Below are 13388 nucleotides of genomic sequence, written 5' to 3'. Positions count from 1 at the left end.
AACAGTTACATGGTCATGGCTAGTCTAGTGAAGAAAAGGACCAGGGCTGACATGATAACAGTGCTCCAATATTTGAGTGGCTGTCACAGAGAGGAGGGGGTCAAGCTGTTTCCAAAGCACCTGAAGACCAGACAAGGAATAATGGATGGAAACTGAATAAGGAAAGATTCAACCTGGAAATAAGGAGAAATTTTCTAACAGTGAGATCAATCAACCAGCTTGACTTCAGAAGTTGTGGGAGTTTTATCACTGGAAGCTTTCAGGAAGAGACTGAAGTGCCATCTGTCAGAAATGGTGTAGGGTCTTCTGCTTGGGTGGGGGGTTAGACTAGATGACCTACAAGGTACCTTCTAACTCTGTTAATCTGTTATCTATATCACAGAGCTAAACTTGAAAAACTGACATGAAATGTTGAATGTTTAATACTGTATTTTGTTTCATTGATATTAAATATTGTACTCTACTCTTCATATACATTGATTCATAACACAGGGTTGTGCCTGGCAGACTCATAAGCTTATTGGTACTATTAAAGAAAGCTTTGGGAAAAATTAGGAGACTATTCTCCTGGAATAAACATTGAACAGCAAATGGATATCCTAAGTGGCAGATTAGAAAGTTATATTTGTGAAACTAGAAAAACAATAAACCTGTATAATTTGTATTACAAATACTGTGTTTTCCCAAAAATAAGACCCTGTCTTATATTTTTTTGAACCCTGAAATAAGTGCTTGGCCTTATTTTCGGGGAGGTCTTATTATTTTGGGGCGCATGGAGCAAGATGGTGCTCCTCTTGCCATCTTACCTGATTTTCAGCTCTGTCTCCTAACTAGAGGAAATGGTGGGGACTGGCTGCATATGTGTTTAAATATTTTCCTGGAGGGCTTGTTTTTGGGGGAGGGCTTATTTTCAAGGGAGGGTTTATTTTTTGGGGAAGGCTTATTTTTGGGGAAACATGGTAATTCTGCAAATAGAATAGAATTCTTTATTGGCTAAGTATGATTGGACACACAGGGAATTTGTCTTTGGTGCATATGCTCTCACTACATAAAAGGGGAAAAAAAGAAAAAAATACATTCATCCAGAATCATAAGATACAACACAGTGATAGTCATAGGTTACTAATAAGCAATCAAATCATACTAGGAAACAAACAGAACTATATAAATCATAAATATACAAGCAACATAGTTATAGTCATAAGTGGGTGGAGATAGGTAATCTTTTTTAATTAATTTATTTATTTGTCAAACACAACAGTATATATAAGTATAAGCATGAAATAACCATACGAATTGGGTATAATCAAAGGGAACATTAGGACAGGAACGGTAGGCACGCTGGTGCTCTATGAATATGAAGGATGAGAAGAATAATAGTAATACAGTCTTAGTAAATAGTTTGACAGTGTTGTGGGAATTAGTTGTTTAGCTGAGTGATGGCATTTGAGAAAAAAACTGTCCTTGTGTCTAGTTGTTCTGGTGTGCAGTGCCCTATAGCGTCGTTTTGAGGGTAGAAGTTGAAACAGTTTATGTCCAGGATGCGAGGGGTCTGAAGATATTTTCTCAGCCCTCCTTTTGACTCGTGCAGTATACAGGTCCTCAATGGAAGGCAGGTTGGTAGCAATTGTTTTTTCTGCAGTTCTAATTACCTTCTGAAGTCTGTGTCTGTCTAGTTGGGTTGCAGAACCAAACCAGACAGTTATAGAGGTGCAGATGACAGACTCAATAATTCCTCTGTAGAACTGGATCAGCAGCTCTTTGAGCAGTTTGAGCTTTCTGAGTTGGCACAGAAAGTACATTCTTCATTGTAGTTCCCCCCCCCTCAAGTTTTTATTTTATTTTATACATCTTTGTTACTGGTTCAGAACCAGGAGCGTGCACTGTGCTTCTGTGCATGCACAGAACCTTCTGCACATGTGCAGAGCATCCGTGATGATATTCGGGCGGGAGGGCGGAGTCTCCCGCCGCTGCCACTACTGGTTTGTGGGGCGAACAAGTAGAAAGTACCCAACAAGGTGTGGTATCTGGGTATCATACAATTCAATATAAATAAATAAACATAACATTATTATTCCTAATAATTACATTTCATTTTCATTTTTCATTTTGTTGACACATAATCTTTACTATCGTCCTTCAGTTCTAAACCTTCTCATAGTTCTTCCATATATTGTAACATTTTAGTGTCTATTTTTACTATTATTCTCCTCTTATTTCTACCTCTATTTTAACCTTTCCCCCCCCAACACTCTAATATTCAAAGATGTGATTCTTCCTTTTTTCACTGTTCCTAGGCAGTCCCTACCACCACCATCACCCGCTTATCTATGCAGCAGCATGTTCCTAGGAACTGTCTCCAAAGATGTGCCTAGCTCTGAAACAAATTACAGAAGCGAGAAACTAGATAGAAAAGGATACAATTCTCTAACAGAATGAATTTCTAACAAATGATTTCTAACCATAGCAAAAAATAGTACAAGCAACTTCTTTAAAAGAAGCAGAGAGCAAAGGTTAGATTGATTCATGTCAATACGTCCTTTCACTATTAATCATTTTTTATTATTATAAGAGAAGACATTAATGGGCTTTTTATTTGCTTCAGATGACTGTTTGGTTTAGCTTTTATTGGGGACAGGTTTGTTCTCTGACTCAAACAGGAAAATATTTTGGGCCTAAACAATAGTGATTTTTTGTTAGAATCATGAGAGTTGAATGGTAACAACCTTTTTTGTAATCTGTGATTTTCTAGCAAATGGCTAGTCACACACTACAGATCTCATCTGGGAGATAGGACTTATTTTGTAGATTCTGAATTATATTTTGATACTAAGATTCCATTGTTTGGAGCTTCATTTTGACATCTGCTAAAGGGCAAATTGCTTTTTAGCAGTCTCCACTGGAGATTTCATCATGTAAGAGTAATCTAAAGCAGATATGGATCAGTTGGTTCAATAATTTGGTAAACTCTTTGAAATTTCAATAAGGGATAAAATTTCCTTATTGTAGTATAGCATCTTTGCATAATAATGCAAATATTAGGATTACTTAATTTGCTAACAATGTGTATTTGACAGTGATTTTAGACAATAGAGATCCATAATAGCTAGTTTCAAATCCAATGTTAGAATGAAAAACACCTTTTTTTTAAAAAAAATGTATAGATTATAGTAGACTGAAACACTGATTTATCACTATGGAGAAATATTTTAGCCTTCTTATTTGTCTCAACAATAATGGACTTCTTTGGTGTTGCTAAAAACAATGAGGTAGAACACCTTTTGAATTGGTGAAGAAAAGGCAAACCACAATTAAGGAAAATCATTAATCTTTATTCTACATTTTACTTAGTTTACAAACATAAATATATTTTCTAAAGTCCATTTTGATGTTCAGGGACAAGTTTGGCTTTTGAAGATTAATACCATATGCAAAGCAAATTAAAGCCTTGCCAAGGCATTTGGCTTTTAGCATGCATTCTGCTGTCCTGTGTAAGAAATTATACATTTATATCAAAGAATGGGAAAAAATGAGGCCTCATCTGATGGACGATCAGGCTACAAATATAGCACTTGTTCAGACATTACCACATCTTTGAATGTTCACATAGCAAACATTCTGAGCATTCTATTGTCTCAAAAAATCTGAGCAACACAGAGTATAACCAACAGTGCCTTCTGGAGGCAAAGCATCTTCATTTTGGAAACTTGCTAGAAGCTTTATCTGAAAATCAAATTTCTGACACTATTACTAATTTACTATGAGTGGAACTATTTTTCCACTAGGGATTGATTGTTTATAAAGTGGTCATGTGATAAGAATGTAAAAGATAGTAGTGAAATTAAAGGATGAATGCAATGTTGTTTTTAAAATGAAACGTTTTTAATGCCTTCAAGTCAGTAGTGACTCCTTCCAACTGTCTGGACAATCCTTGTGTAATGTATTTGAAATTTTGGAGGGAAATTTGGGCGGGAAAATACACGTTGCTGATTGGCTGGTGCCTCAGCCAAATACTATATAAAGAGAGGTGTTTGCTTGTTGTCTTTTGCTGGGTCTCACAATAAACTAAAGAGCTGTTGTCACTTGCATCGTCTCCTGCCTCTTCATTGCCCAAACTTAACACCTTGCATGGATTTTCTGACAAGATTTTGGAAGTGATTTAGTATTGCCTCCTTCCTAGGGCTGAGAGAGAATGATTGGCCCAAGGGTTACCCAGGTGGCTTTGTGTCTAAGACAGACTAGTACTTATAACCTCCCATATTTTAGCCTGATGCCTTAACCATTACATCATATTGATTGCAACAAAATTAGGGGCTGACTTTTAAAAAGCCCTCAAAAGGTTGACCAAGCTTACAACAGGAGTGTTAAATTCACGTCACGGCAGTGTCACATGATATATCAGGCCTTCCCCCCCTTCGGTAAAATGGGTGGGGTGTGGCCAGTGCATGATACATTCAGCCCATGGACCAAGAGTTTGACAGCCCTGGCTTACATATATGAATGTTGTGCATAGTATTTGGGATAGATTTTTTTTAATCAGCTGGTCTCAAGGCCCAAATACAATAATTTAAGAGCATAGAAATTACTACCTCTCAGATGCAGAGATCTGGTTCACTTTTAGAGGTTGTGTGAATTTAGTTGATATGAACTGAAAACAATTATCTACAACAGGGATTCACACTTGGTTTTAGGCTGAGGCCTTTACTTAACTGATTTGAAAAGTAAAGGACTCCAAGGTCAAAATAAAGTTCCTCATTCAGGCCAATTACAGTGAATTTTAGAATTCTCTATTTGCTTATTATTTTTTCTTCAAACATATTAAATTGGAATTTGCTGGCAAGTTTTGGAATCTCTAAGGAAGGATTGTATGCACGGCTCACAAGTATATCATGCAAGGCATCGGTTGTGAATGCTTGCTTACCTTTATGGAGGAATAAGCCATGTCTAGCCATAGTAAGGGGCATGCATAAGAGCACAAATATGCCTACTGTTCCTGTCCTCTTGTTTTCTTTCATTATATCCAATTAATATAGTTATTATATTAATAATATAATACTTATACTCATATATATGCTTATATATTGTATAATTTTTCACGCTTATGCTTATATAAACCGTGTGACAAAAATAAATAAATAAAAATAAAATAGTTAAACTTGTTTTCACATAATTTGTTAAATCTACAGGTATGTAGACAAGCTCTTGCCAAAATGTAAAATGAAATAACTGGTTCTGATAACAGTTTTAAAAGGGAAATGTTCAACTAGCCATCTAATACAACAGATATGGTGGAGACATCAGTTCCAGTTCCCTTAGCATTTTGTCCTGACTATTATTTCCCAACTGTAATCTTGGTGAGGGAAAAAATTAAACCCACTGCAAGATCTGCTTACCATTTTCTAAGCTAGTCTGTTGCCTTCATTCCTCTGTATGTGCATCAATACATGTACAAGTAGGAGATTGGATTAAGTCATCATGCTGTGAATATCGCTTGTTCTGACATCCCTATGGATATTACTGGAGGATAATATCCTGATATGTGTGGTATGGCTTATGTATGTCAAATATGTTAATCTGCATGTGCAGATATTATCAGGCATTGAGATGTCTTTGGTAAGCTCTGGCTCATCTTTAGATCATATTCTCTTGTCAAACCATTCAAGATTAATTGCAATTACATATGAAATAAATATAAATGGCATTTTTAATTTTTCTTTTACAGCTAAGGATTGGAACATTGCTCAAAATTTGAAAATGCTGTTGATATTAATTTTCATAATTACTGGGACACAGACTTTCATGGCTCAGAAACCAGGTACAATAGATTTTTTTATTCCCTAATGGTAAGATTTATCTAGAAACATCAAAAGAAAGACGTTTGAATCCTGAGAAAAATGTGAAGACAGAAACATGTAAAGAAAAATGTATATAATACTTAGCTTATAACAAAGGATTGCTATCAGCAATTCTTTTCAACCCAGTAGCCTCCAGGACTTTGGAACTTATAGTTCTTAGAATTCAAAAAGTACATGCAAATCAGAGCTCAGTTTCCTTAAAGGAGGGAGTTGAAAAGGCTGGCAAGTGACACAAGAGGTAGAAGATGTTTTGACTGATTGAGAAGGAGAATAGTATTCAATCTTATATTTTTTTAATGATCAATCAATGATCTACTTATTTCAATCTTCCATCTGGAGAACTTTTAAAATATTTTTTCAGTGCTTTTGCAATTTTTAAAAAACAGAATATGGTGCTATGAAGGCATTTTAAACAAAATGCCATCTATTGTCCTCTGGAAAGAAATTAAAGAGGCTTAATGTCTATGTAGATTCTCAGCTGTCTAAGTCATGGTTGTCCCAAAGATGCTTTCTTTCAAAAGGCAACTGGATTTTCTTGTTTTGATAGAAGATGTTTTGCTTCTCATTCAACAAACTTCTTCAGTTCTGACTGAATGGTGGAGAATGGAAAGATTTCTATTCTTTTCAGTCATGTGGTTGTTAGACTCTTCTAGCAAAACAAGGAAGTACAGTTGCCTTTTAAAGGAAAGCATCTTTGGGAGGTTGAAGAGGCTTTCATAAACCTCCCTCCTGCTATTTCCTCCATAACCAGAACTTTTCTGTTGTGCGGTAGGTGGGGCTTTACTACTAATCTCTGGCCCAAGATTCCACATTAGCCTTTACATGTGACCACCATGAATCCAGCTCTCTTTGGTCATAGGCTAACATGAAGTCCAATATTAAATTCAATACTCTAATTAAAATTAAATATGTACTTATCACACTTACATAGCCAACCCTCTCACTAAAAATAACTCAGATTAAACATAATTTAATTTTAATCTCCAATCATATTTTAAACTATGTTTTGCCTTCGTCAGCTTAACAGCCTCTAATTAGCGATAAATTCTGGAGGACTCAAAGGGCTGTACTTCAGGGTCCTGGACCTTGACAGGCCTTTTCTTATGATCTTATGATCTGTCCCACAAAGCTTTGAAAAGTAGTTTTAGGCTTTTAGCTTCCTGGTTTCACTTTAGTAGTAACTTTGAAAAGTACTGAAGTACTTGAATGTTTTGTTTTCTAGCCATAATGCTTAAACATTATGTGATTACATCTTTTCTTCTTTTTCAGTTCCCAGGCCTGTTGATATTATATTTTTGGTTTCCAGTAGTAATACGTCTTTTCTGCATATCAAAACATTTATTAGTACAGCAGTCAAGTTTTTACCTGTTGGCCCTAATGAATATCGCATTGCACTTGCTCAATATTCTGATCAAGTATATAGTGAATTCCAACTGGATACCTACAAAGAGAAAAATCCAATGTTAAATCATATCAAAAAGAAAATGGTGCTTAGAACTGGCTTATTAAAAACTGGCAGTGCTCTCTACAGGGTACATGAGATTGATTACTGGAAACCAATTCTTGGAGAAGAAAGGTCCAAGATTTTGATAGTGATCACATCTCAACAATCTAAAGATGATATAAAAGAAGCTGGTTGGCTGCTGCAGAAAGCTGGAATAAAGATCATTTCAATTGGCGTGGAAAAGGCCTCTATTGATGAACTACGTCTGTTGGCTACAAAGCCATTTTATTTCTTCTTTCCTAGAATAGAAGATCTTAGTTTATTTGCTCAAAATATTTCTAGGATTGTGACTGAAGCTATTCACGTAGGTAATACTGATATAAACCTTTTAAATATGGCAGCTGTAAACAGATATTACAAAACAGTAATAGAAGGTAAGACATTACATGACTTATTTATTAGATTTATTAGAAAGAAATTAGCAGTAGTCACAAAAGTATAAAATTTGAAATGTAATTGGAAACTTAGCATATCCACTTGTCAAAATGAGTTTTATTTATTTATTTCAATTCCATCTCAACAATGCAACTCTGGATACTATTGGGTAGAAAAGTAGGAGAGACAGTGCTAGATATATTGCTTTGTGCTAATGGAGGTATTATGAGATCTCTGTTCAAGAAACATTTAATAAAAAAGACACCTAAATACATGCATCCTGATCTACTATACAAATATTTCCTGCAGGTGGGGAATGCACTTGACTTACCAATAGTTCTTTTTTATTCTCTGGCTCTTGGAGCTAAATCTTAATTTCTCCAAAAAGTTGGCAGTTTTCAGGCAAAACAACAACAGTTAGAAAATAGGCATGTTAAATCTTTATGATGATAAATTTGAACTCCCCACTCCTCAAAATTAGGACCTCCACTCTTAATATAATCATCTTTTCTGACCACCCACCGTAATTTCCACTTGCCAAAAGATTGAATGCTATGGACCTAGAACAGTCTCCTCCCAGTAACCTTGTGAACTCCAGATGTGCCCATATTTTCCAGCCTGGCCAAGGCCTTGTTGGCAAGTGAGGGTAGGAGTTATAGTTCAGCATCTCTGAAAGGCACTATTTGGAAAAGATGGGTTAGAGCAAAAGCAAAACAGAAAGTAGGTACTTTGGATGATAAATGTAGAAATGTTGATACACTAATAGAGATGCTTGAAAAAGCTATATAGAATCAAAAATGCAATGTTGTTTCCTTCTTATTATAGAATGTCATAGTGATGGAGTTGCTGATTTAGTATTTATAGTGGATGCAGGCTCGTCACAAACAAACTTCGAAAAGATGCAGCTCTTTTTAGAAAACCTGGTGTCTTCTTTGGATGTGAAGGAGAAATGCATAAGAATAGGCCTAGTGACTTTCAGCACTAAGCCCCAGGTGATATCTTCACTGCAGATGACAACTGATGGAATTCGTGTTCTGCAATACATCCGGGGCCTATCACCTAAGCCAGGAAAAGCTAACATAGGTACCGCCATTAATTTTACAAGACAGAAAGTCTTCAGTGCCAGTTCTGGAAGTAGGAAGGCTCAAGGGGTAGAACAAATAGCTCTTCTGATTAGTCATAGACCTTCAGAAGAGGATGTGAGAGATGCAGCTAAATTACTTAGAAGAGCTGGTGTAACTGTATTTGCCATTGGTATTAAAGAGGCCAATATTACCCAACTAACCCAGATTGTTGCTTACCCACCACCACAGTATGTTACTCAGCTAAGTACGTTTTCTCAGTTGCTTAATAAATCTCTGGATTTTCAGAAGAAAATTATGACTCAAATACAGGAGAAACTCTACATGGATACAAAAAGAACAGAACTTCTGAAAAGAGGTAATTTCTTCTGAACAAATTTTGCACGTGTGGGCTCTTAACAGGCAAAATCAAGAGGAAAGTATGTAAATATGTTCTAGAAGAACTATTTTATTGCCAAAAATCAGTGTGAGAACATTCTAGAAACTGAGCACTCAAATGTATATAAAAAAGTAGTTTTTTATTAAGTAGCTGTAAGAAATGTTACAAAATCTATAGGAGAATATATTTATGAAATCAATCCAAAGATTAAAGAACACACGAAATTTATAGAAATTCTTCATTATTCTAAAATAGTAATATGAATTTCTGAAAGTGAAAAGTTGCACTAGGCTTTACATGGTGTATTAGGGGCTGCATATTTGGAGACGATATCAGTTTTTTTTTATTTAAAAGATGGAGCCTATATTTGCAACAGCCTAGGAGCCACAAATAAAGATTGGCTTAATAAATGAATAAACTCTCCACCTGTGAACAACCTTTGTATCAGCATTAAGGCAAAACCGACAACAGGATACAAGGTTTCACTTCTTTTTTAAGAACTAATTTAAATAATTTTAATATTATCATTGTCTAATGATATACCATAATTTATTATAATAGAATAGAATCATATCTTATTATTACTTTGATATAACAGATATCAAAGTGAGTTATAATAATATCATTGTCTGTTTTCTTTTTTCTAATGTGAATTCTTTAGCTTTTTAAATAGGTATATAGTTTTAATATAAAATTTATAGTGAAATTGCAATAAATTTTGTTCTGAATTGCTGTTATGTGAATTGTTTAAAAACTCAACAAAACTTTTAAATGAATTCCTATTTCACTAAAAGAACTCTATTCAACAGTCCACAAAAAGGGAAAATATCTCAGACTTGTTAATATGTGTAATGCAGTCTCAGCTGCTTTGCATAATCACTTTGCCAATCATATTAAACATGAAATTCTGCTTTGATCACTAAAAGTTTGTCCTTCTCTGATTAATTTGTAGCCATGGGTCAATTATTTTTCTATAAAAAACCTATGCATGTTTTACATTTATCTATGTATAAATAACCTATGTTATTTATACCTTTTACATTTATCTATGTATTCGATAGAACTGATAAATATTGCTTTCCTGGTTTACCCAGTTTCAATGGCTTGCTCCAAGACTGTAATGGACAAGTCAATAGTTGCCTCATAATCATAGTGCTCAGGGAAAAACAGAAGTCAACAAAAAGATTCTTTTATTCAATGGCTATATATTAATCATGCACCAACATTCTGTCCCTTATAGGATGTGTGGATATGGAAGAAGCTGATATTTATTTTCTCATTGATGGTTCATCAAACCTGGATTATTTTGACTTTGTGGATCTTAAATTATTTTTGAAAGAAGTGATTAGATTGTTTACCATCGGTCCAAATAAAGTCCGTATTGGAGTTGTACAGTATGCAGAAACCAGTGAAGTGGAATTTGATCTTGAGGAATATGGCAAAACAAATGATATATTGAAAGCCATTGATAACATTCGTCAAATTGGTGGGACTCCCCCCCACACTGGAGCAGCTTTGACAATCATTCAGTCCTTGTTCAGGAAATTGCGAAGTCAGCATTCCAGGACAGTGCCCTGCCATCTGATTGTGTTTTTAGACCAGATATCAAAAGACCATGTAGAGGAACCTGCCAGGAAATTGAGGAATGAGAAAATAAATCTTTATGCCATTGGTGTAAGGCATACAAATGCATCTCAGATCTACACAATTGCAGATTCAAATAACCGAGCTTATTTTGTGAATGATTTTGCCTCTTTGAAGTACATAAAGAATGATGTTGTTCGGGAGATATGTGCTACAGAAGGTAAAGGATTATAGTTTTGCTTTATATTTTATTAAGTTGGCCAATGACCAGCAGATATATTTTGACACAAGCTGGTCATTAGCCAAAATAAATCAAGTAAAAGGGAAGGGAGGGGGGGAAATGGAGATTCACTCCATATTCCAGAATGGGAGCAAAGCTTCATCTTTCTCTCTCTCCCCCACTCTTTCTCATGGGCCAGCCAGTGTCTTGGGGCTGAGAGGAAGTCAAGCGTCTCCCTGAGAGACCGAGGTGCAGAAGCACCAACAAAGGCTGGAAGAAACAGCCATGAGATCCAGCTCCCGCTCTGGAATATGGAGCGAATCTCCATTCCCCCTTCCCTTGCCAAGTGAGGAGTGACTGGGAAGGGAAGGCGAGGGGTGGGGACAGCCACTGGTGGATTCAACTGACAGGAAGCTAAAGCTGGGGGAAGAAACAGCCCGGGGTTCCCGCCACCCGTTGCTTCGGCCCACCTGCACTGCCATTCCTCCCTCCTTTGCATCATTACCTCATTCCAGCCGGCGAGGACTGTGCTGCAAAGTTACAAATTGCCTGAACCTCCCACAACAGCGGAGATTTACAGCCCCAGCATGAACACCATGAAAGTAGTTTTAAACGGGTTTTTTTATTATATTATTGTTTTAGTCTTTTTAGGCCATAATTGAATTAGTTTTTTATAATGTTTTTAACTTTTATGATGTGTGTTTTATATGGCTGTGAACCACCCTGAGTCCTTCGGGAGAAGGGCGGTATACAAATTGAATTAATAAATAAAATAAAATAAATAAACTGCCTGGCAAAGAGCTCCAGTCACAGGACTGGCCATTGCTTATCCCAGAGCAGTTCCTTGACCCGGGTGCACCGCAGATCACCAATATTTTCCACTGGTGGTCCACGAGATGATACAGTGATACAGAGATGATACAGTGGTCATCATAAATTTTAAACAAAGTTTGGGAAAGCTATCTTAGTTTTCTTTTTTTCCAAAAAAATATTTCCAATATTTTTTATATTTTAATTATTATTGTTTCTTTTTTCTTTTTTTACTTTATTAATATACAGTATTGCTTCAAAAGATTACAAGATTATAATATTTAGAATATTTCATTACCACAATGTTGTACATCTTTTAATTACATAGTACAGGTAATTTAGCAGCTACTCATCAGTGACCATTTGAAGGTATGGCAAAGCTGAATGAGGAGACTTACAAACTGATCCTTGAAGAAGTGGCTGTTGAACATTCTTGTGGTCATGTGATCATGATTTGGGTGCTTTGTAATGAGCATGCAATTATGATAATTGCAGTGTCATGTGTGATTCATTTAACAATTGCAACCAGAACTGCAAGAACTGCTGCCCTAGCTTGGTTCAGTCAAATGATTTTTTTTGCTTTATAACTATTTTGCTTAGTGATGGAATTGTTAGTGATTTATTTATTTATTTATTATTTATTTATTTAATTAAACTTTTATACCGCCCTTCTCCCGAAGGACTCAGGGCGGTGTACAGCCTTCATTTAAAACAATTAATATACATATTAAAATAACAATTAAAAAACTTATTCCATAAAAGGCCGAAATTAAAACCGTCCAATTGACCGTATGAAATACCCAATAAAATTACAAATAAAAATTTAAAATTTAGAATTTAAAAATTAGGCCAGTCCCGCTTGAATAAATAGATAAGTTTTCAGTTCCTGGCGAAAGGTCCGAAGGTCAGGCAATTGGCGTAAACCGGGGGGAAGTTCGTTCCAGAGAGTAGGTGCTCCCACAGAGAAGGACCTTCCCCTGGGGGCCGCCAGCCGACACTGCTTGGCGGATGGCACCCTGAGAAGACCCTCTCTGTGAGAGCGTACGGGTTGGTGGGAGGCATGTGGAAACAGCAGGCGGTCCCGTAAGTACCCGGGCCCTAAGCCATGGAGCGCTTTGAAGGTGGTAACTAAAACCTTGAAGCACACCCGGAAGACTACAGGTAGCCAGTGCAGACTGCGCAGGAGTGGTGTTACCCAGGAGCAACGTGGTGCTCCCTCAATCACCCGCGCAGCTGCATTCTGGACTAACTGTAGTCTCCGAGTGCACTTCAGGGGTAGCCCCATGTAGAGAGCATTGCAATAATCCAGGCGAGAAGTGACGAGAGCATGAGTGACCGTGCATAAGGCATCCCGGTCGAGAAAGGGGCGCAACTGGCAGGCCAGGCGAACCAGGTGATCTAATTATTGTTGTTAATTGAGGATTATATAAGCATTCTAAATTTGACTAAATTGTGATTCAGTTCTCTGTCCATTTAACATTCAAATTATATACATGATATTTTTCAATAGTTATAAGGTCAAGGATACATTTCTTCATATGTGATTGAACTGTGAAAAAGTTGCATTATTTTGGGGGGG

General features: G+C 36.3%; 1 protein-coding gene across 1 annotated transcript in view; it reads left to right on the top strand.

Annotated features, from left to right (window-relative positions):
- The first annotated feature begins 5748 nt into the window (after nucleotides 1-5748).
- LOC131197488 (collagen alpha-6(VI) chain-like) overlaps nucleotides 5749-13388 on the top strand; it is an 82329-nt gene continuing 74689 nt past the window's right edge. The window contains exons 1-4 of the mRNA XM_058181607.1: nucleotides 5749-5815; nucleotides 7125-7733; nucleotides 8560-9174; nucleotides 10436-10999. Coding sequence (XP_058037590.1) covers nucleotides 5755-5815; nucleotides 7125-7733; nucleotides 8560-9174; nucleotides 10436-10999 — 1849 coding nt within the window. The 5' untranslated portion in view covers nucleotides 5749-5754. The remainder of the gene's footprint in view (nucleotides 5816-7124; nucleotides 7734-8559; nucleotides 9175-10435; nucleotides 11000-13388) is intronic.

This window comes from Ahaetulla prasina, chromosome 4 (genome assembly GCF_028640845.1).
Source record: "Ahaetulla prasina isolate Xishuangbanna chromosome 4, ASM2864084v1, whole genome shotgun sequence".
Taxonomy (NCBI): Eukaryota; Metazoa; Chordata; class Lepidosauria; order Squamata; family Colubridae; genus Ahaetulla; species Ahaetulla prasina.
The sequence above is the reverse complement of the archived record's forward strand: the minus strand, read 5'-3'. Positions and strand labels throughout refer to the sequence as shown.